The following is a 23,902-nucleotide window of genomic DNA, read 5'->3' on the forward strand; positions in this document are numbered from 1 at the left end:
GGAGGCGACATGTAAGGGACTTCTCCCTGCCCCACACCTGCACTGCCAGCCCAGACCTCCCTAGAAGGTCACCTCTGCACTGGGGGGCCCCTCTTCCCTCCCCCACCTACCTCAGAGCAGCGCAACAGGGCGAGAGCTTCTCTCCTGCGACTCACCCTTGGAGGGGCTCGGCTTTCCACGGGCCTGTTCTCTCGGGCTTTTAGCCACACTTACCAGGTATGGGCCCGGGGCAGCTTCTCGGGGGCACCCCACTGCTCGACAGTGAATGACTGTGGTCCGTTTGATCCTGGAAGAAAGAAAAGCTGCTGTGGTTCTGACCCATCCTCCCCGCACAGTTCACAAGCCACGTTTCCTACGGTTCCAACTTGAGCACAAAGGGAGCGACTCGTTTCTGTTTCTTTGACGTCGAGCCCATGCCTGATGGCCGCCCAGGGAAGCGACACCAGACCAGGGCTGCTTCTGTTGGTTGATCTGTAACCACTGGTCGCTCCTCTCCCGGGTAGCCAGCAGGGATATTTCTGCTGCCCCTTGGCCCTGCACTCAGCTACATTCCCAGACACCACTGCCTTCGCAAGGCCTCAGAGAAAACGAGTCTTTTCTGTCTTTTGTAGAATCGCCCGGAAAACAGTTTTAATTTTTTTCTGATTGTATAATCTCCCTGCAAAAAAAAAATTAGAGCAATAGAACGAAACAAAATGAAGAATGTAAAATTGGCCTCCAAAATCCTATCGTTCAATGTGAATAAACACCCTACAGTTATGCTTGCGTGTCTACAAACAAGAGTGTGTGTGCATGTGATCGAGTTATACATGATGATCCTGCTCTTTCAGGAACACTTTAAAAAAAGCTTTTTCCTTTTAGTAGTTTCACTAAACTCGCCCTGCTCAAATTTCTCAACACTTCCCAACTACTCAAGTAATTGATGCAAACAATCTGATGTGGGTACAACTTTCCAAATTCTTCTCTGGGCCATATAATCACATTCAAATATGTGAGTATAATTGTCAGAAGCAAGGCGAAAATATCCAATATCCCCAATACTACACTTTTCTCAAAAAAAAAACAACAAAAAACCACATTCTTTTCACACATCTCACAACTATGCTCAGCTAAAATCTCAGAACTTGTGTCAGTTTTGATTTTCCAAAATGTAGAATCCAAATGTTTCCCAGTTACTGAAACTCTTAGATTCACTCCTTTAAACCATTCACTTTGTGAAAACTTCCTCTAAATCAAGGGACATGTAGCACTGTAGCACTGTTGTCCCGTTGTTCATCGATTTACTCGAGCAGGCACCAGTCACGTCTCCATTGTGAGACTTGTTGTGACTGTTCTTGGCATATCGAATACGCCAATGGAATGTGAACGTAACATAATTCTTATTAGCTTTCAGATAGCACACGGTAATCCTAACTCTCGGAAGTATTTTTTCCACTTCTTTTTGTAAAGATATAAAATGCTGAATTCATATCCTACCACGGACAACTCTGGCTCTGTGGCTGGGACCGTTTCCCTGAATTTCAAGCCATTCATGAAGTCAGTGCAGCCACTCTAGGCCTGGCATATGCTGGAAAGAGGAAAGGGGAGCTAAAAATGGGGAGGGGGTTTGCCTGATTTTTCTCTACTGTCAGAGGATGGGCTAAACGGAGTCAAGTGCAGCCACCAAAATGAGAAAGGCAGAAATTCTATCAGGCAGGAGAGAGTGGAAACGCTCCCATCTCATTCTTTGCGGGGTGAGTGGAACGGGGGTGGGGGGGTGGAGAAGTGGCTGTGGTCTGACAGATTCTGAAAACAGACGAAAGGGAAGCTCAGGGGCCGGAGTGATAGTAGGCAGGTGAGGCATTTGCCGTGCATGCAGCCGACAAGGGTTCGATCCCCAGAACTCCACATGGTCCACCCACCAGGAGTGATCCCTGAGTGCAGAGCCAGAAGTCAGCCCTGAACATCGCTGGGTGTGACAGCCCCCCCCCAAAAAAGAAATGAAGCTTAAACAGGATACCAGGAGAGAGTGGAGGCCAGCATGCAGAATATGACACAGCACTGATTTGCATGAAAAATCCAACTCTGTCATTCCCAAGACTGCAGTCCTTCTAGTTCGAGTTCTGAGAACCCTGGCTTTGTTGCTCTTGCAAAGGCCCGAGTTCCAGCTAGACTGTCTCTAGACATACACACAGACATACATATACATGTGTGTTTATATTATATATTATATATAGGACTCGTGATCACGTGATCACATGACTATATATAGGACTGTATGCAGTGTAATATATATACACATATATATATACATATATATACATCACTATATCACTGTCATCCCTGTCACTGTCATGTTGTTCGTCGATTTACTCGAGCCGGCACCAGTAACATCTCTATTCCTCTCAGCCCTGAGATTTTAGCAGTATATATATATATATATATATTTCACATATATATACACACATACATATATATATAGGGATGGAGCGATAGCACAGCAGTTGGAGGTTCGCCTTTCACGCGGTCGACCCGTGTTCGATTCCTCCGCCCCTCTCAGAGAGCCCAGCAAGCTACCGAGAGTATCCCGCCCGCACGGCAGAGCCTGGCAAGCTCCCCGTGGCGTATTCGAGATGCCAAAAACAGCAACAACAAGTCTCACCATGGAGACGTTACTGGTGCCCGCTCCAGCAAATCGATGAGCAACGGGACAACAGTGCTGCAGTGCTACAGTTTTATTCTGGGGCCACACCTGGGAGTGCTGCGGGTAGGGGTGGCTCCTGGCACTGCTGAGTTCCAAACCCAAGCCCCAGCATGCAAAGCCTGTGTGTCACTCCTTAGCGCTCCCCTCCTGCCTGGGCTCATGCTGTCTCTCTGCTGCTCTGTGGCCAATCCTTACCGTAGAGTTCAGCAAATCCATTCATGGGCACCCGGGAGGTGCCAGTGACAAACTGGAGTAGCCGTATCCTCTTCTCAGCATCCATCATTAGAACAGCCTGAAGCGGAAGAAGACAGTGTTCAGAAGAGCTCTGGGTGACAGATGCTCCGAAGCATCAATCGTCACTTACTGGAACCGAGATGTTTGCTTGTGCTTCCCAGGGGGTTCACCAGGGCAGCAACCAGAAAGTTCTTATACGGGCTGGAGTGATAGCACAGCAGGTAGGGCATTTGCCTTGCATGTGGCTGGCTCGGGTTCGATTCCTCCGCCCCTCTCAGAGAGCCCAGCAAGCTACTGAGAGTATCTCGCCCGCATGGCAGAGCCTGGCAAGCTCCCCGTGGCGCATTCGATATGCCAAAAACAGTCACAACAAGTCTCACCATGGAGACGTTACTGGTGCCCGCTCAAGCAAATTGACGAGCAATGGGATGACAGTGCTACAGTGATCTACTGACACTTCGTAGGGGCTTTACACCCTCTTCCTCTACGAGGAAAAGAAGTCCCAAGTAGAGGAGCCACACGGGAACCCCAGAATGCCCACGGGCGGCTTTGCGTGTGTGGGTGCGTGGCTGAGATTCTAGGCCACCCCGTGAGCCGTCAGTGCCGCCAGCCACGGGCTGATTTACTGATAAATAAGCACGGAGGGGACACATCCAGAAGGCAGAGGTACACAGCACAAAACCGAGCATCGTTTCTGCTCTCTTTCCCGCCTTACCGACCCGTGACCAACGCTACCGAGAAACCGGGCTCAACCCCGGCGACAAGGACTTCTGAAGAGGGGGCTGCTTCCGATTACCTTCCAGAACCATTGGATGACTTGGTGGCCGGCGCTGTAGCCGTTCTTATACTGGGTGTGTTCCCGCCAGTCGCTCACGTCCACGTCTCCCAGCCCGCACATAAGAAGCTGCAGCGAGACACGCCCGAGAGGGTCAGCCCGGAGCGCGGGCTCGGGGGGGGGGGGCTCTGCAAGGCGCCCCTCGAAGGCCGAGACCGTGTGTCTTACCTCTAGCTCGTTCTCGTCGAAGATCTTGATGAGATCCTGGGGTATCAGTTCAAAAAATCCCTGGGGGCGGGGAAAGAATGTGTTTTTGTTTTTTTTTTAAATTTATTCTTTAATAATTAGTGAATCACCATGAGGGTACAGATACAGATTCACACATTTTCTTTTTTTTTTTTTCTTTTTGGGTCACACCCAGCAATGCACAGGGGTTACTCCTGGCTTTACACTCAGGAATCACCCTTGGCGGTGCTCAGGAGACCATATGGGATGCTGGGAATCGAACCCAGGTCGGCTGCGTGCAAGGCAAACGCCCTCCCTGCTGTGCTATCGCTCCAGCCCCAGATTCACACATTTTCGAACTTGTGTTTCCCTCATACAATGTTCGCCAACACATCTCTCCACCAGTGCCCATTCTCCACCACCAATAAACCCAGTATCCCTCTCACCCCCCAGTCCCATTCCCCCCCACCCCACCCCGCCTCTGTGGTCTCTCTCTCCAGTTGGGTGTTGTGGTTTGCGATAGGGGTGTTGAGTGGCCATCGTGTTCAGTCTCTAGTCTACTTCCAGCACGATCTCCCTTCCCGCGCGGGATCTCCAACCACATTTTACTTTATGTTCCCCTCTCTAGCTGAGCTGCCTTTCCCCCAGCGTGTGAGGCCGGCCTCCAAGCCACGGAGCCAACCCCCTGGTACTGGGAAGAATGTGTTTTTAGGAGCTGGCGAGCAGGACAAATAAACGGACAGTCTGGCACTGAGCTTCGGGGTGTTTTGACAGAGACCCCGGGGCCTGCCGCAGTGGAGGTCTTTGCCCCTCTCCCGGGGCTGTGTCAGGCTTCCCCTGTGCCTCCCAGCGCGCGCCCTGACACTCAGCGGGCAGACAGGGAGGCGACCCACAGCACGGAGCCACCGCCTCACAGCGACCACTCGCCCCTCCCTCTCCTGCTCCTCTCCCTCTCTCCCCCCTGCTTCCTCTCCCCGAGAGAGAGGGTTTCGCAGAACCTGTTTCCCGGTCATCTCATCTGCTGCCGTTTCCAATCCGTTCAGGCCACAGCTGCCTGCACCCACCCAACAGCAATCAAACCCTCCAGGGCTGGGGAGAGAAGCCCCAAGGCGGGGCTGGCACTGCCTTTGCCTGCAGGAGCCGGGGATCCAGTCCCGGCACCGGGCACCGACCTGGGCTCCACTTCCGGCACCGGGCACCTAGCAACATTCCCAGAAAGACGAGCAGCCCAGCCCGAGGCCAGGGAAAAGAAATACGACACGGATTCTTCTTCCTGCTCCTCCTGGCGGAGTTCTTTTGAGCCCCCTCACTCCCTGACTTGTTCTTGTTTTGGGGACCCTGTGCAGCAGCGTTCAGGGCTTCCTCCTGGCCCACTCCTGGCCCACTCCTGGCAGTACTGGGGCAGGGCGGCCAGACGGGCGGCCAGGATCAAATCCAGGTCAGCCACTGCCGCCCCTCACGGACCCCAGAGAAAGCGCCAGTGGACAAGCCTCTTCTCGACTCTGAATCTGCCTGCATCCCTCTGCCCTCAGGTTCCTTTCTTCTTATTATTTTTTTCTCTTTCTTTTTTGGTGAAAGGATCTTAATTTTTTTTCTTTGCTTTTTTGGGTCACACCCAGCAATGCACAGGGGTCACTCCTGGCTCATGCACTCAGGAATTACCCCTGGCGGTGCTCAGGGGACCATATGGGATGCTGGGATTTGAACCCGGGTCAGCCGAGTGCAAGGCAAACGCCCTCCCCGCTGTGCTATCACTCCAGCCCCTGACCTTAATTTTTTTCCTACAAAAAAAAAATCACTGAAAAAACACATTCACATTAGAAGAATGTTAAATTTAATCTCCAGGGGAGAGAAGAATAGCGTGCTTTAAAAACTCATGAAGAACAATTTCAGTCATTAAGTAAAGGTTTTTTCTTGTTTGTTTTGTTTGTTTTTGTTTTTTGGGTCACACGTGGTGATGCTCAGGGGTCACTCCTGGCTCTGCACTCAAGGAATCACTCCTGGTGGTGCTCGGGGGACCATATGGGATGCTGGGAATCAAACCCGGGTCAGCCACGTGCAAGGCAAATACCCTACCCGCTGTGCTATCACTCCCCCTAAGTAAAGGTTCTTAAGATGTAAATGATCTGATATATTTTTTAACATTTTTTAAAATATTACTTCTAAATTTTATTTCATCATTGTGAGATAGAGCATTACAAAGCTATTCATGACTGGGTTTCAGTCATCCAATGTTCTGACACCCATCCCTTCACCAGTGCAATTTCCCAGCACTCATGTCCCCAATGTCCCCAGTTTCCCTCTCATCACTCCAAAGCACCCCCCACCCCAGCCTTCTATAGCAGGCACCTCTCTCTCTCTCTCTCTCTCTCACTCTTGTAATTATGGTTTGCAATACAGATACCAAACGGTTATCATGTATATCCCTTTACCTACTTTCAATACTCAGTTCTTGTCCAGAGTGATCTTTTCCAACTAATGTTGTCATGATGCACTCTCCTCCATCTTAACTACTCTTCACCCCCCCTCCCTCACACACACACACCTTCTGGTAATTTCTAACCAGTGAAGAGTCCTCCTGGTCCATTATCCCTGACCTTGGATATTGTTTCATACTATTTTTTTTATATACCCCTCAGAAAACATCCAACCCTCCCCCAACAAAAAATGGGGAGAAGAAATGAACAGAAACTTCCCTCAAAGAAAAAATTCGAATGGCCAAAAGGCACATGTAAAAAATGCTCTACATCACTAATCATCAGGGAGATGCAAATCAAAACTAACAATGAGATGTCATCTCACACCACAGAGACTGGCACACACCCAAATGAATAAGGACAACCAGTGCTGGTATGGATGCAGGGAGAAAGTCTACCTCATTGTGAAATGAAAGTTTACATTCACTGCTGGGGCGGGGAATGCCAACTGGTCGAACCTTTTTGGAAAACAATATGGTTACTCCTAAGAAAACTAGAAACTGAACTCCCATTTGACCCAGCAATACCCCTTCTGGGAATATGCCCTGGGTGCCCCAAAACACACAGCAGAAACACCATCTGCACTCCTATGTGCACTGCAGCACTATTCACCATAGCTGGCTGGACACAGCCTGAGTGCCCGAGAACAGATGTATGGATAAAGAAATGGTGGTACATCTACGCAGTGGAATATTACACAGCTGTTAAGAAAGATGAAGTCATGAAATGCGCCTGTAAATGGATGGACATGGAAAGGTATCATGTTGAGTGAAATAAATCAGAAGGAGAGGGGCAGATAGAGAATGACTGCATTCATTCTATTTATTTGTGGGATATAAAAATAAATAGCATGGAGCCACAGTCTCCTTTCACCAAGTACACAGGCTGGGGGCTGTTTCTGTACTCACTCAGCCTCTCAGCCTTACTTTAGCTTGCTGTTCACTTGGCTCAGCACTGCAATCCGCCCCCCCGCTCCCGCCTCGACCCTCTCACACTTCCCTGGACTAGACTATGCGTTTTCTGGGCTAGCTGACCTCCTTGCCTCCCCCACTTTGCAGACTCCCCCTGAGAGCACAGCCTGCAGCTGTGGCCTCACACCTGCACGGAGTCACCACGTCAAGGCGGATGGGACAGGCACGGCGCAGAAGACTTCAGATTTGGGGACCCTCTGCGCCTAAAGACTTTGATTCCAGAGATCTAACACATTCGGGCATCCAGCGCAGCATCTAATAGCAATGCACTGGGACACCGAACTGGGCTACAACTCTGTGCTGCCGGGGGTAGATTTTTTTTCCTCCCCACCCTGTCTTCCTGCACGGAAAACGGCGGGTTGGCGGCACCCACGTGGCAGGCGCCATCTTCTGAGACTCCAAACCCACAGGTATTTGGTTTTTACTTTTGGGGCTCCCAGGAACTCATGGGAAGGGGGTGTAACCGGCACGCCCTCGGCCCAGATAAATCCGGAGCCGCTGAGCGTGAAGTGGACCCTCTGCGCCTAAAGACTTTGATTCCAGAGACTTCTTACAGCAATGCACTGGGACTATGAGCTGGGCTATGCAATTTCTGGCAGAATTTTTCCTGGACTTTATACAGAAATCCAAAACCTATAGACTTAACATTTATAATTGTCAACAATGTGAAACGGTTCCTTTTGAACAGGTCTGACTTGGGGGGGAAACTCCAAATAATAACAGTAAGTTTTTGTTGAAATATTGAAGGTTATTAATGTAGCAGCCACCTCTCTGGACTGTGAACTAAGCAAAAGCCCCACGCTGCCGACGCGGCGTGGCGTACACCATACTATGAGGCGAGGGAAGGGGGATGAGGGGGGAAAAAAAAAGGGAAAAGGAAAAAGGAAAAAAAAAAAGAGAGAGTTATGTACTTGTAGCAGTGGGACTACATATCTCTTCGTTTCCAGCAATGGAAAACTAATTATCAAATGCTTCCTTGGTAGTAGGTCTGTCTCTCTTGGGTGGAAACTCCAACAACTATAGTGAGTTGTGTGTTGAATTATGGAATGTAATCAAGGTAAAGAGAAAATGAAGTGAAATTCATTAGTTATACAGTAGGGGGTAGGGGTGGGGGCGGGGGGTATACTGGGGTTTTTGGTGGTGGAATATGGGCGCTGGTGAAGGGATGGGTGTTTGAATATTGTATTACTGAGACATAAACCTGAGAACTTTGTAACTTTCCACATGGTGATTTAATAGAAAGTTTAAAAAAAAAATAGAAGACTTCAGATTCATTTGTGCCGGGAAGCTGAGGGGCCCTGAGAGTTCCCGGTATGAATCAAACACAGCGAGAAAGACAGAGGGGCCCTGTCTCTCATGGGTGAAGCGCCCCGGCAGCTGATGGGAAGAGAAAGCCAGCGGTAGACCAGCCTGTAACGCAGGACCCCACAGGGAGAGAAGCAAGGGGTGGCTCTGGCTCCTGCGCTCTCTCAGGCCCTGTCAAGTGCCTGGTGGTGGCGGGGGGTGGGGGGGAATGACAGCTGAGACAGGGATGTTGGTGTGGGCTGGTGGGGCCTGTGGAATGATCTCGTTTTAGATAAGCAGTCACCCACTCAGTATTGTGTAAGGACCAAGGCCGGATTTAGATGTTTCTAAATGGCAAGTCATAGGCTCATTTTTGACCCAGTGAGATCCAATGACATCAGAAACATAAGACTGTTTTATGAGATAAAAAATATATGGAGCTTGCAATAAAGGTATTGAGTGGCCTTCATGTTCGGTCCATAGTCTACTTTCAGTACCTCTATTGCAAACTACAACACCAAAAAGGAGAGGGAACAAAAAGCAGAGGCAGGGTGGGGTGGTGGGGGATGGGGTGGGGGTGGTGGGAGGAATACTGGGACCATTGGTGGAGGAGAATGGGCACTGGTGGAGGGATGGGTCAACGATCACTGTATGAGTGAAATGCAAACACAAAAGCTCATAAGTTTGTAACTGTACATCACAGTGATTCCCTAATAAAACATTTTAAATAAATAAATAAGTAAATATATATATATATAAATATATATAAAGAAAAGCGATAACACAGCAGGTAGGGCATTTGCCTTGCACTCGGCCGACCCAGGTTCGATTCCTCCGTCCCTCTCGGAGAGCCCGGCAAGCTACCTAGAGTACCCTGCCTGCACAGCAGAGCCTGGCAAGCTCCCCGTGGCGTATTCGATATGCCAAAAACAGTGACAACAAGTCTCGCAATGGAGACGTTCCTGGTGCCCGCTTGAGCAAATCGATGAACAACGGGAAGACAGTGCTACAGTGCTACATATAAAACAAACAAGTAAAACTCCCAAATACCTCTTTAAAAGCAGCCATTTGCTTCTGGATTCGGTTCACAAACCGCCATTGTATCACAAGACTGAAAGACACAAAACATGTTGATGTTTCCATGTGGAACAAATTTAAGGTATATTTACTGTAGTTGCAAACAAAAACATAAAGAACCAGCCAACCTCAAAGCAAAAAAAAAAAAGTGGGTGATAAGACACTGTGACAAGAAGAGAATGAAAATAAAGTACAAAATTATTCCATCGATAATGTACTAACTGTGGTAAAATACTTATGAGAAAAACACTTACTAAATATACTCTTTTTTGTTCTTATTGGTGACAACGATTTCTGATCCACCAGTTTTCAGCTCATGTTGATGTGTCTAAAATGAAGCAGATATCTTAATATGCTAACATTCCAATGTTAATATGTTCATGTTATTCTAAGAAAAGAAATTAAGTACATACAGTACCAGCACGTGACATTTTTTTTTTGTCTTTGAAGACCCATAACTAACAATATTGGGAGAGTTATTCCCACATCTAAACTTAGGGACTGTTCCTGGCAGTTCTCAGGGGACCAGGCGGTACCAGGGATTGCATGCGTGCCCTCTTGTACGCAAAGGGTGACTTCTCGTCATTTGAGTTATCACCCCAGCCCCCAGAATCTGATGTTGTCAATGAAATTCATTGCTAGCTAAGAAAATGGAAAATAATAATTTTTGCTGAGAATTATTCCTGTCGAGTATCTTTTGCTACTGGGAAATAGACAGGACATAGAGATAGACGTGAAATATGTGCTACTGAACATCAAACTTAAGTTCAAATGTTTGTTTCTTAACTTGTGTGCCATTTTAATACATGAAAGTGTACAAACCTGCCCGAAGAGCTCTTCGTCTATGACAAACCTGAGGTCCAATTCAGTGGGGTCATTTTCAAGAATCCACCTCAGGGAATTGTAATACTCACTGTCCTAGAAGGAGAGAGGTGGATATTTCAGATTTGTACTATTTGGGGAATTTCCCCCAACAGTGCTCAGTGGCCCTGGGGTCATTCCTGGTGAAACTCAGCCAAAGTGTTTGGTCAGCTGAGTGCTCAGCCTAGTGACTCCACGTGGCTCAGGCCCAGTGAGACCCACAGGACTCACTCAGCAGTGCTCGGGGGTCATGCAGTGCTGGAGACCAAACTTGGGTCCTTTTATTCTGGAAGCCGGGCGGGGGAGGGCAACAGCTGGTGGTGCTCAGGGCTAACTTCTAGCTCTGTGCTCAGGGGGTGATTCCTGCAGGGCTTGGGGGACCCTATAAAACGCTAACTGAACCACGGATGGCTGTATGCAAGCAGAGTGCCTGAACCCCTGTACTATTTCTTTTTTTTTTGGGGGGGGGTCACACCCGGCGATGCACAGGGGTCACTCCTGGCTCTGCACTCAGGAATTACTCCTGGCGGTGCTCAGGGGACCATTTGAGATGCTGGGAATCGAACCCAGGTTGGCCGCATGCAAGGCGGCCCTCCCCGATGTGCTATCGCTCCAGCCCCCCACCCTGTACTATTTCTCGACCCCAAACTTGAGTTCTTATACACACGAGCCATGCACTCTGACTCCTGAGCTATGTCCTGGCCCCTGAAATTCTCTTTACGTCAAAACAAAAATGAAACAGCCTAATCCTACAAAGAGAGTCTGCCCAGGGTATGAATAATCGGACAAAGGATGAGAAAAATGTTGGATAGTTTTCCCACTCGTTCATACACGATAAAAGGGGAGATATGCCTAGTGTGAGATAAATACGCATGAATCTATGGGATGCTGTTTTTGTTTTGGGGCCCTGTTTGGTGGTGCTCAGGGCTTACTCCTGGCTCTGTGCTCAGGGATCGTGCCTGGCAGCTCTGGGGTAGCATGTGAGGGTCAAACCCAGGTTAGCTACAGAGGTCAAGGCCCACTGTAACATCTCATCAGCTCGCAAAGCCTCGATGGGATGCTTTTGTTTTTTGTTTTTGTTTTTGGGTCACACCCAGTGATGCTCAGGGGTTCCTCCTGGCTCTGCCCTCAGGAATCACTCCTGGCAGTGCTCGGGGGAACCATGTGGGATGCTGGGAATTGAACCAGAGTTGGCTGCGTGCAAGGCAAACGCCCTCCCCGCTGTGCTATCGCTCCAGCCCCAATGGGATGCTTTCTAAGTATGCTTTAAAAAATGTAGAAATGTTTTTCTTGCATGGAAGCAGTGGAGGTAGGGATTTTATTATTTAGTTCCAGGGTCACGTAGACGAGCTTTAGGGGACCCTAACCTCCGCAGACCCCATCTGGGAGCCCCTGGGAGTTTCTCAAATGGCCTGTGAGACTGTGGGCTGTATCCATCAGTCTGAAGGGAAAATTTCAAGTTAAAGACCGAACTTCAGAAACCAAAATCAAGTAGATGTGCAATCTTAGGATTTAGAAAGAACAATCTTGTTCACATTCGTGACGTTATTTTAGGGAAGAGATAAATAGCGTGTCAGGTACGGAGGAAGGGGTGTTCTGGGAACCCCTGGGAACCCGACTGGGGGGTGCTCAGCAGGGAGGCCACCTGGATGGCTGCGTCAGGACCCCACCAGCCCTGGGTGGCAGCTCTTGGAGTGGCCAACCACTCGGACCTTGTCTTTGCACCCAGGATTAGAAACGTGCCATTTGCTGGGGCTGGAGCGCTAGCACAGAGGGTAGGGCATTTGCCTTGCACTCGGCCGACCCAGGTTCAAATCCCAGCATCCCATATGGTCCCCTGAGCACTGCGAGGAGTAATTCCTGAGTGCAGAGCCAGGAGTAACCCCTGTGCATCGCCAGGTGTGACCCAAAAAGGAAAAAAAAAAAAAAAAAGAAATGTGCTGTTTGCTACAGAAGATCACAATTCAGGGCAGGGGAGATAATACATGCAGCATGATAATAAGACAGCAGGTAAAGCACTTACTCTGCAGACAGTTGACCCAGATTCAATATCTGGCACGACCAGGAGTGATCCCTGAGCACAGTGGCAAGAGGAGTAAGCCCTGAGCACCACTGGGTGTAGCCCCAAACCTCACCCCCCCAACCACAATACAAATATTGATGAAAGAGATACCTTAAAATGTTGTATGTTAGTGTTGTTAGATTAAGGGGAAAGTTTATCAATACTCGCAACTTTGAAATGCATAAAAAATAAGATGGATCAACGAAAAGAGCAAAAAACAGGTAGCTCTGATGACAAATTATTGAAAACTTCCAATGGTGCATTCTAAGTATGAATTTCCTTTACATGTACACAGTAAAATTCTTTCAACCTTATCATATGTTCAAGAGTTTTTATAGGAAAGTATTGAGGAAAATACTCATGTATTTTGAACATTAAAGTTAAAAATTTGGGGCTGGAGTGATAGCACAGCAGGTAGGGAGTCTGCCTTGCACGTGGCTGACCCGGGTTCAGTTCCCAGCGTCCCATATGGTCCCTCAAGCACAGCCAGGAGTAATTCCTGAGTGCAGAGCCTGAAGTAACCCCCGAGCATCGCCAGGTGTGACCCAAAAAGCAAAAAAAAAAAAAATTAAATAAAAAATTTATATATAATTAAAAGCCAAGTTCTCAAAATGTTCAGTTGCGTGCTAAATGATACTTCCTTTACACTTTAGGTGGAAAAACTTACCACTGATTCCATATCGTGGAGTGTTATTGGTTTGTGCAGCATCATTTTGTAAAACGGGCGGATGAAGAAACCTTGCAAAAATCAAATAGGTTTAAAGTGATTAGCAAGTGGAACCAGATAACCGCATCCGTCAAACAGCTCTCTGCATAATACTAACCATCCAACAGTTTGCCGTGATAAACTGCCATTCCGGCTACTCGGCCAATGAACTTGAAGTAAGACAGGTGATCTTCATTACACAATCCAGAATTTGGATTTATCTGCAGGGTGTAATTATCCCTGGAGAGGCAATCACACTTAGGAATGTCAAGAAACAAAAGCAAGGGCACAGCAAATATCCAATGACAACAAACCCTTCGATCTTGGCCACAGAACTAGGGTAACCACATGGGGAGTGGGCGGGAAGACAGTGGAGTAGTGGAGGGTGAGGGAGAGCCCCCCGACCCCCCCCCCCCGTGTGGTGTGGCAATGGGGTACGGCAATGGCGTCCCTTCAAACAGGAACATTCATAATCTTGGAAGCCGATGTAGAACCGTGAAAGAGAAAGAGACAACCACATTTGAATGGTCCCTCTCTACGTTTCGTACAAACATCTTAACACAAAAGAACAGGAATTACGGATTTTCTTCATTTTGCGATGTTTATCTTCATCAAAACCCCAGGAGACTGCCGGCTTGCTCTGTTCTGTCTGTTTCTGGCTCTACCCGGCAGTGCTCAGGGCTGACTCCTGGCTCTGCACTCAGAGGCCATTTCAGGTGGGGCTCGGGGGACTAGAGGAGGGGCTGACGGTCACGCCTGGGTTGGCCGTGTGCAAGGCAAGTGTTCTGTTCACTGCACTACCACTCTAGCCTGCCAGACTCCTAACTTTAATAATAATCTGAAAAAGTCCCTTCTTCCTCAAAGGTACCCAAAGCTGACTGGGTAAACGAATGTGGGGTGCAAGCCTCAGGGAAGAGCATCCAGCCTTTCCGAGGAAGGAGAGGGACAGAGAGATAGTCCACCAGGTAAGATGCTTGTCTTGCATGCGCCTTCTAAGATCCGGGGCACTGCAGAGTGTCCCCTGAGTTCAAGCCGGTGTGATCTCTGAGCACCGAGCCAGGAGGAATCCCTGAGCACAGAGTCAAGAGTAGCTCCCGAGCACAGAGCTAGGAGTGATCCCTAAAGACCACCCAGTTGGAAGGCCACAGTGCCACGTGCTATGCAGAATGTGCACGGCTGATTTTGTGGAATGAGACAGGCCGGCCACAAAGGGACACAGCCTTTGGGGTTCCACTTCTCAGAGTTTCTGGGATGGGGAGACCAAGGAGGGAATGGCAGCTATGATGAAACAGAGTCTGTCTCTCACGGGCTTGGTCTCAGTGGGTGATGAAAGTGCTGTCTGGGAAGAGAAGTGCTGGGCTGAGCTGGCAGTGGCTGCAGGATGATGCGAATGCACTGAAGGCCACAGAACGATGCCCTTAAAAGGGGAAAACCGTACACTTTGTGTGATAAAATAATCACAGTTTAAAGAATCATTCTTTCTGATTGCTGGAGCCATATAGCACAGCGGGAGGGCATTTGCCTTGCATGCAGCCGACCCAGGTTCGATTCCTCCGCCCCTCTCGAAGAGCCCGGTAAGCTATCGAGAGTATCTCGCCCGCATGGCAGAGCTTAGCAAGCTCCCCGTGGTGTATTCGATATGCCAAAAACAGTAACAACAAATCTCACAATGGAGATGTTACTGGTGCCTGCTTGAGCAAATTGATGAGCAACGGGATGACAGTGACATTCTTCCTGAAGAACACTAAATTATGACATGTATGATCCATTGTAAATATAATCACTGTATCACAGTCATCCCGTTGTTCATCGATTTACTCGAGCGGGTGCCAGTAACGTCTCCATTTGCCCCCAGCCCTGAGGTTTAAGCAGCTGCTCCTTACTCGCCTTTCCCAACAACTGGAGGCTCTTTCAGGGTCAGGGGAATGAGACCTGTTATGGCAGAGCCTGGCAAGCTCCCTGTGGCGTATTTGACATGCCAAAAACAGTAACAATAACAGGTCTCATTCCCCTGTAAATATAATAGAAATATAATTTATTCAAGATAACATTCATAGATACAGTACAGATTTATAACATATCTATAGAATGCATATGATTTAATACAATATAAAATGCAAATAATGTTCTAACATAGTCACTTCACTGGTTCACTGTTATATCTATTTCCTTCGAATCTGACAAGTTCCATTATGTGTGGAAATGATTACTTATTTTTCATTATTTTCAACTCCTGTTACTCTAGTAGCACTGACGTCCCATTGTTCATCGATTTGCTCGAGCGGGCACCAGTAACGTCTCCATGGTGAGACTTGTTGTTACTGTTTTTGGCATATCGAATACTCCATGGGGAGCTTAACAGGCTCTGCCATGTGGGCAGGATACTCTCAGTAGCTTGCGGGGCTCTCTGAGAGGGACGGAGGAATCGAACCCGGGTCAGCTGCATGCAAGGCAATCGCCCTACCCTCTGTGCTATCGCTCCAGTCCCGTTACTCTGATTTTTGTTCCCTCCTATGTAGCCGTCCGAGGGTACTCACGTGGCGGAGTACTCGAACAGCCCGTAGTAGGGGTTGAACATCTCCTTGGAGAGCAGGAAGAACCACTCGCGGGCCACGCCGCCGTAGTCCAGGCCCTTCTCCCCGTCGAACTCGATCCACAGGCGCGCCTTGAGCAGGTCGGCTCTCTTCACGCCCAGGATGCGCCGGTACGAGTCCTCCAGGACGGTGGCGCGGCGCAGCTTCATCTCGAACTTGTTTGGAATGTCGTTCTGGAAACGCAGCGCGCCAGAGCACGGCGGTTAGCGCCTCGCCGCACCCCTGCGCGCCGCGAGATCCAACTCGCTCTCCTCCACCCTGCGTCCCGGGTGCTCGTCCCAGGAAAACACACCTCGGCTGTGTTGCCTGCCCGCCCTGAGCCCCCTGGCCCGGAGGAACGAGCGCCCTGGTCTCGAATCATCGATCCGTCCCGATTTCTACCGCGCGTGCCCGAAAGAGAGGCTGCAGGTGGAGGTGACGACTGTGGGGCAGGGGGCTGACCAGCAGCCTGTGGCTTCAAGGCTTCGCTCTGTTGTACGGTTCCCCCCTCCTGGCCCAGCTGCTTTACTGAGATCCTCGGACCCCAGCACTGCCTGGCTCCCGGCACTGCAAGGGGGTAGCTCATTGCCTCCTTCCCACGGCACGATGGGGAAACGGTTGACCAGCTCCGTCTGATGGACGAAGAAGGGGGACATCTCTGCTCTGCAGGGGTGACTTCGCCTTGCCAATCTCTTGGAAATCTTTTTTTTTTTTTTTTTGCTTTATGGGTCACACCTGGCAATGCAAAGGGGTTACTCCTGGCTCTGCACTCAGGAATCACTCCTGGCGGTGCTCAAGGGGCCATATGGGATGCTGGGAATCGAACCCGGGTCCGCCACGTGCAAGGAAATGCCCTCCCGGCCCTGCTATCGCTCCAGCCCCTCTTGGAAATCTTTGGCTTGGGGTGAGAATGTGGATGACTATGCTTTTAGGTAGTGTTGCTTATAATTTTTATAAAGCTGACTCTGTCATTTCTTTCTGTTTTGGTTTTGGGGCCCCAGCCGGCGATGCTCAGGGGTTGCTCCTGGCTCGCACGCAGGAATCACTCCTGGCGGTGCTTGGGGGACCCCATGGGAGGCTGGGAATCCAACCCAGGATGTTTCCATGCAAGACCTGCTGTACTATCGCTCTGTACTATCTGTCCGACCTGCTGAACTATCGGCCCCCCGTAATTTATTTCTGAGTGCTTCCATACTTTCAACTAGAAACCACAGACAGTAAACATGCCATCGATGTTCTGTCCGTTTATGAAAAAATTTCAATTTCATCCACAATATAGTTAGGGAAAATAAGAGTTCCCTGGAAAAAAACACGGTAAACACATAAGCAATATAAACAGAAGCAGTTTCTTTGATTGCGTATGCAATTAAACAAAAAGAAAATAGATGACTGGGTTGGGAAAAAAAAATCCATTTCACACAAGACGCCAGCAAGGTGGGAGCAAACTTTGCACACATTTCCTGGAGGCTGCCCCGAGCCAGGCCTGTGACAGGAGGCAGTCTGGGAGACCCCGGATGAGAGAAGAAGGGAGGGAAGGCCTGGAGCCAAAGGACAGTGGTCGGGCATTTGCTTTGTATGTGGCCAATTCGGGCTCGGTCCCCTGCATCCCATACTGTCCCCCGAGCACTGCCAAGAGTAATTCCTGAGGAAGCAGAGATAAGAATAACCCCTGAGCAATGGCAGGCGTGACCCCCAAAAGCCAAAAAAGAAAAAAGAAAACAAAAAGAAAGAAAAGAGAAAAAGAAAAAGGGAGTGAAAATGTGGTCACAAACGTGGAGCTCTCAAGGAGCTTATCATCTGGGGGTATATCACTATCACTGTCGTCCCGCTGCTCATCGATTTGCTCGAGCGGGCACCAGTAAGGTCTCCATTGTGAGACTTGTTACTTTTTTTTTTTGCTTTTGGGGTCATACCTGGTGCTGCACAGGGGTTACTCCTGACTTTGCAACCAGGAAATACTCCTGGCGGTGCTCAGGGGACCATATGGGTTGCTGGGAATCGAACCCGGGTCGGCTGCATGCAAGGCAAATGCCCTACCCGCTGTGCTATCACTCCAGCCCCGTTGCTACTCTTTTTGGCATATCGAAAACACCATGGGGAGCTTGCATACTTCGGTAGCTTTGCCGGGCTGAGAGGGACGGAGGACTCAAACCTGGGTCCCTCCCCGCTGTGCTCTCGCTCCAGCCCCTGGGGGTATATATATGCAATTAATTCTGAGACTTTACAGAGGAAAACTGCTTAACTGTGGCATAAACCAGGCTGCAGAAGGCCAGCGAAGATGGAGCCCTGTGATCAGAGGCAGGGAACAAGGAGGCCTCCGGAGAGTGTCCTGGTGGGAAGCGAGAGGGGCTGGGGGCCCCGGGACGAGCCCGGGCAGCAGCTGTGAGGGCTGGGAGACAGGAAGGAGAGGAGGGACGGAGGCTGCAGAGAGCCGGAATACTGGACATTCGGACAGTGGCAGAGCGGGCACCGGAGAGGGCCACGTTTGGGGGACAGGTCAGGAGCAGGGGGACCAGCCGGGAGGCCCGGGAAGGAGACAGTGGCCGAGGGGACTCTCCCGGGTCTGGGCTGGGCCGTGGGTCCAGGGCGAGGTTCTGGATCAGCTGGTTCTGTCTGGGCTCCACTCCCTGAGCCGGTGTTTTACGGCTCAGGTGCCCCCGCTGTGACCTGGAGACGAGGCGGCACTGGGTCTCGTGATGTTGTGATGAGGACCCGGGACACGCCTGCGCCACGCTTACACGGACTCCAGCACACGGGACTCTCCGCCGTGCCCGGCCGGCCTCGCTCCTGGGACACCAGGTGTTGAGGACCAGGTAGGAACCAAGTTTAAACTGCGGCCGCGCAAACGGCACCTGAGAAGGTGCTCTTCCTCACTGATCATCAGGGAGAGGCAGATCAAGACAACAGTGAGGTACCGTCTCACACCACAGAGACGGGCCCGCATCCAGAAGAACAAAAGCAACCAGTGTTGGCGAGGATATGGGGAGAGAGGGACTCTCCTTCACTGCTGGTGGGAATGCCGACTGGTTCAGCCCTTTTGGAAAACAATACAGATATTTCTCAAAAAACGAAAAATTGAGCTCCCATTTGACCCAGAAATACCACTTCTGGGAATATACTCTGGGGACCCAAAAACACATAGTAGAAACACCACCTACACCTCTATGTTCACTGTAGCACTATTCACCATAGCCAGAATTTGGTAACAATCTGAGTGCCCAAGAACAAGATGGATGAATGGGTAAAGAAACTATGGCACATCTACACAACGGAATACGATGCAGCTGTTAGGAAAAATGAAGTCATGAAATTTGCCTCTAAATGGATGGACGTGGAGAGAATCATGCTGAGTGAAATGAGTCAGGAGAAGGGGGACAGATGCAGGATGACTGCATTCATTTGTGGGATATAAAAAATATACAGTAGCAGACTAATATCCACGGCCAGGGAAAATAGGGGTTAGGAGGACTGATCAATGATTGGAATTAACCACAGGTGTGTGTGGGGCTGAGGGTAGGCAAGACAGAGAAGAAATCAGAATGACAATAATAGCTGGGAATGATCATGATGGACAAGATTTGGGGGTTAAAAGTAGGTAAGGGATATTCTGGATAACCTTTCGGTATCAATATTGCAAACCCCAATGCCAGAGAGAGAAAGAGAGAGAGACGGAGGGAGAAAAAGAGAGAGAGAGAGAGACAGAGGGAGAGAAAGAGAGACGGAGGGAGAGAAAGAGAGAGAGAGACGGAGGGAGAAAAAGAGAGAGAGAGAGAGACAGAGGGAGAGAAAGAGAGACGGAGGGAGAGAAAGAGAGAGAGAGACGGAGGGAGGAGAGAGAGAGAGAGAGAGAGAAGAGGGAGAGAGAGAGAGAGAGGGAGAGAGAGAGAGAGAAAGTGCCCGCTTCACTGGGTGGTGGCTGGGTGGGGGTGATGGGAGGGAACCTGGGGAGGGGTGGGTGTTGGAACACTGTATGACTGAAACCCAATCATGAACAGCTTTGTAAGGGTCTATCTCACAGTGATTCAATAAAAAAGTAGAAAAAAAATTCAGCAAGCTGCAGAGATGCTTCCTGATTCCAAAGTCATCGTTTTGTTAAAAATTTAACCACAGCTGTATCACTGCATAAAAATGTTAGAATCCCTGGAGTGTGCGACTCGGACATCCCACACTCCACACCACGGATAAACCAGGAGGAGCGCAGAACCTTGGACTGGAAAGCAGAAGGCACCCAATATTAATTAAGAAAAATTTTATCAGACAAGGTTTAAATTGTAACATGTTCGTGATCATAAAGCGTCATGGCTCCGGGGTGAGATACAACAATCTTCACTCACTTTCTTTTAAGGAAATCTTTTTTGGCCATTTTAGCGAATCAATCAGAACAAGCAATACAAAATAAATCATTTAGGGCCTGCTATTGGGGCAGTGTTGGGTGGCAGTTGGGAAAATTGGAAATAATGGTGGTGGCGAATGATGATGGAACTGGTATTGGAATATTGAATAAAATAAATCAATGCGAACAACTTTAAAAAATAAATAAAATGTGTTTGTTTATGGGCCACACCTGGCAATGTTCAGGGCTGATTCCCGGCTCTGCGCTCAGGGGTCACTCTCTGGGGTGCTTGGGGAACAGATGGCGTTCTGGGGATTAAAGCCCAGTTGTGGGGCTGGAGCGAAAGCACAGCGGGGAGGGTGCTTGCCTTGCATGCAGCCGACCCGGGTTCTGATTCCCAGCATCCCATAGGGTCCCCTGAGCACTGCCAGGAGTAATTCATGAGTGCATGAGCCAGGAGCAACCTCTGTGCGTCGCAGGGTGTGACCCAAAAAGCAAAATAAAAAACAAAAAACCAGTTGCTCTCCCCACTGCACTATCTCTCCAGCTCCATGTTTTTATTTTTGCACACCTTTGTGGCATTCGTGATTGAAACTCTTCAGAGTGGCCAGTGAAAAACCTATCTGAGTCAAACGGTTTGACTTTCATGAAGACTGAAAATATTTACCAGGAGAAAAAAAAAAAGGAATCAACGTGAAACAAGATTTAAAATCCCAAAGGCATAAAAAGAGAGAGCAAACTTCCAGCAGAATTTTCACGGTTATTATTTTAGACAAATTAAAGAAATTGTGGTTGTCTTAAAATGTCACTAAGGCATAAGACATTTGAATTAAAATGCTGTAAGCTTTTCCGTTTTTTTTTGGCGGGGGTGGGGGAGGGGGGATCACAACTGGCAGGGCTCAGGGATGTGAAGCGCGGGATCGAACCCCGTCAGCTGCATGCAAGGCAAACTTCCTACCCGCTACACTATTTCTCTGGCCCAAAATGCTGTAACAGTTTAAGAAATTTAAAAAAGTTAAAATCCTTATGGTGCAGACACTGAGTCCGACGACTTCAGGCTCACCAGGCACAAACGTGATCCAATATCGCCACCTAGTGTTATAATCTCTAAACTACCTGCAAAGGGGGAAATTCGCGCAAATTCATTAGGTGCTTGTTAATGGATAAACCCCAACAAAAATGAAATCGATATCCAGATGAAGAATCTAGCCAGTGAAATTCTGATATTGAAATAAAGTGTATGGACTATATACGATAAGCAAAAGAATGTCAGTTAACAAGAGCAGTGCTCCAATCATAATTATTTCTTTTCTTTTCTTTTTTTCTTTTTTTTTTTTTTTGCTTTTTGGGTCACACCCAGCGATGCACAGGGGTTACTCCTGGCTTTGCACTCAGGAATTACTCCTGGTGGAACTCAGGGGACCCTATGGGATGCTGGGAATCGAACCTGGTTGACCACATGCAAGGCAAATGCCCTCCCGCTGTGTTATCGCTCCAGCCCCTCATTTTTTATTCTTAAAATGTATTTTTCATTACTTTCAGTCTTTATAAAAACCATCCTTAGCATTTACTGTAACTGTCACTTACCTGCTTCTTCAGCTTTCTTCGGAAGAATTCATACTTTCTTTTGTAATCCCTGGAGTACGGCACTGCCTTGAGTTGGAAATTTGGGGAAAATAAAGAAACAGATACATTTTTTGGTTTTATTCCGGAACCAATCAAAAAAGCAAAACCTCTGGGTATTCACAAACAGGAGTTAAAATCATAAACAGGGAATATTAGGAAAGGAAAATTTAATTAGAAAAAAAAACTAATGAAACTTTAAAATTTTTTAATTTTTCTGGTTAAAATAAAATCCTACTTAGCAACTCCAATGGCTGTAATTTTCATCATTCAGTATTCCTGAAACGCAACCTGCCAGAAACAGGAAATCTCTCCCAAGCAGAAAAATATTAGAAAGAAAAATTTCCATTTCTAAAGAGACTTTCAAAGTGATTTCTCCATGGAGGGAACAATTTGAAACAGGTCCTTTTCCTTAAACTCTTGTGAAGTTGCCTTTTAAAAAGATTTTCTTGTATCCATTATTTTAAACATTGAGATAAAAAAAATCTTAAAAACGATATGGTTTCACTTTTTTTTTTTTCTTTTTGGGTCACACCCAGTGATGCTCAGGGGTTACTCCTGGCTTTTGCACCTAGAAATTACTCCTGGCAGTGCTTGGGGGACCATATGGGATGCTGGGAATCGAACCTGGGTCGGCTGCGTGCAAGGCAAACGCCCTACCCACTGTGCTATCGCTCCGGCCCCTGGTTTCACTTTTTGAGGGGCGGCACACCCAGCAGTGCTCAGGAATTACTCCTGGCTGGGTTTGGGGGGACCATATGGGATGCTGGGAATTGAACCCAGGTTGGCCACATTCAAGGCAAACGCCATCCCTGCTATATTATCATTCTGGGCCCCATTTCACATCCTTTGGTGACTGGGAAACTATTTAAAACATGGAATATAAAAATAGAAACAGTCCAATGAAATGACGACTTTCACGTCGTCGGCCTGACTCTATCGCAGTATCAACACCAGGCGGAGGGCCATGCACACCCAAGCTCTAGACCCGGCACTGAGTGATTTCTATCCCAGTTCAGGACAGGCCCTGGGCTCTGCGGGCCCTCACTGACTCCCCAGCGCTGACGTGACCTGAGCAGGAGGGCCAGGTGTCATGCCCACCCCATCCACTCTCACTCGGGCCAGAGGGCACTTACTGGTCCAGTTATTTGTACATTCTGCAGCCGAGGATCTTCCCACTGAGTCCTTTTTATATCTAAAGAGAGAGAACAGAAGATGCCCTTCATTCTCAAGGCCGGTGTTCAGAATCCCAACATACCATCTGTCACTGTCACTGTCACCCCGCTGTGCGTCGATTGACTCGAGCGGGCACCAGTAACATCTCTATTCCTCCTAGCCCTGAGATTTTAGCAGCCTCTCCTTACTCGTCTTTCCCAACGATTGGAGGCTCTTTGAGTAACAATAGGTCTCATTCCCCTGACCCTGAAACACATCACGTGAGACCAAAATAAATAAATAAATAAATAAAGTTCCGCTACACATACTGTGATTTATGTAGAAGATTCTTCCATCGGTGTGCGTTCTTTCTTCCCAGCCTGGCTGTAATGGAGAACGGAGTTCAATTATTTTTTAAAAAAGGGTTTTAGGGGCTGGAGCAATAGCACAGCGGGGAGGGCGTTTGCCTTGCACGCGGCCGACCCGGGTTCTAATCCCAGCATCCCATATGGTCCCCTGAGCATCGCCAGGGGTAATTCCTAAGTGCAGAGCCAGGAGTAACCCCTGTGCATCGCTGGGTGTGACCCAAAAAGAAAATAAAATAATAAAAATGGGTTTTAGATATAGAGGTAGCGCGCTGGCATTGCTGATAACTGCTGATGTGATTTGCATATTCTATTCCAAGTAGAAGGCAGTAGCACATTAAGAATAATACATGAAGGACAATAATCGAGGCTGGAAAAATAGCCCTGGGGTTAAGGCTCTTGCCATGCATGGTCTACCCACGTTAGATCCCTGGCAGCACATGGTCCTTCAACAAAGACTAGTGCAGTCTTGGTGGCCTTGGGCGACTCTAGGTAATA

General features: G+C 48.6%; 1 protein-coding gene across 2 annotated transcripts in view; it reads right to left on the reverse strand.

Annotated features, from left to right (window-relative positions):
- Positions 1 to 23,902, reverse strand: part of NEDD4 (NEDD4 E3 ubiquitin protein ligase) — a 135,681-nt gene that overhangs the window by 3,128 nt on the left and 108,651 nt on the right. For both annotated transcript variants that reach the window (XM_055128166.1, XM_055128165.1), the window contains 13 exons: positions 23,369 to 23,423; positions 23,021 to 23,079; positions 21,849 to 21,914; positions 15,893 to 16,122; positions 13,474 to 13,595; positions 13,317 to 13,387; positions 10,549 to 10,644; positions 9,981 to 10,054; positions 9,700 to 9,760; positions 3,921 to 3,980; positions 3,714 to 3,821; positions 2,879 to 2,975; positions 214 to 286 (listed from right to left, as the gene is read on the reverse strand). In XM_055128166.1, coding sequence (XP_054984141.1) covers positions 214 to 286; positions 2,879 to 2,975; positions 3,714 to 3,821; positions 3,921 to 3,980; positions 9,700 to 9,760; positions 9,981 to 10,054; positions 10,549 to 10,644; positions 13,317 to 13,387; positions 13,474 to 13,595; positions 15,893 to 16,122; positions 21,849 to 21,914; positions 23,021 to 23,079; positions 23,369 to 23,423 — 1,172 coding nt within the window. The remainder of the gene's footprint in view (positions 1 to 213; positions 287 to 2,878; positions 2,976 to 3,713; positions 3,822 to 3,920; positions 3,981 to 9,699; positions 9,761 to 9,980; positions 10,055 to 10,548; positions 10,645 to 13,316; positions 13,388 to 13,473; positions 13,596 to 15,892; positions 16,123 to 21,848; positions 21,915 to 23,020; positions 23,080 to 23,368; positions 23,424 to 23,902) is intronic.

This window comes from Sorex araneus, chromosome 2 (genome assembly GCF_027595985.1).
Source record: "Sorex araneus isolate mSorAra2 chromosome 2, mSorAra2.pri, whole genome shotgun sequence".
NCBI lineage: Eukaryota > Metazoa > Chordata > Mammalia > Eulipotyphla > Soricidae > Sorex > Sorex araneus.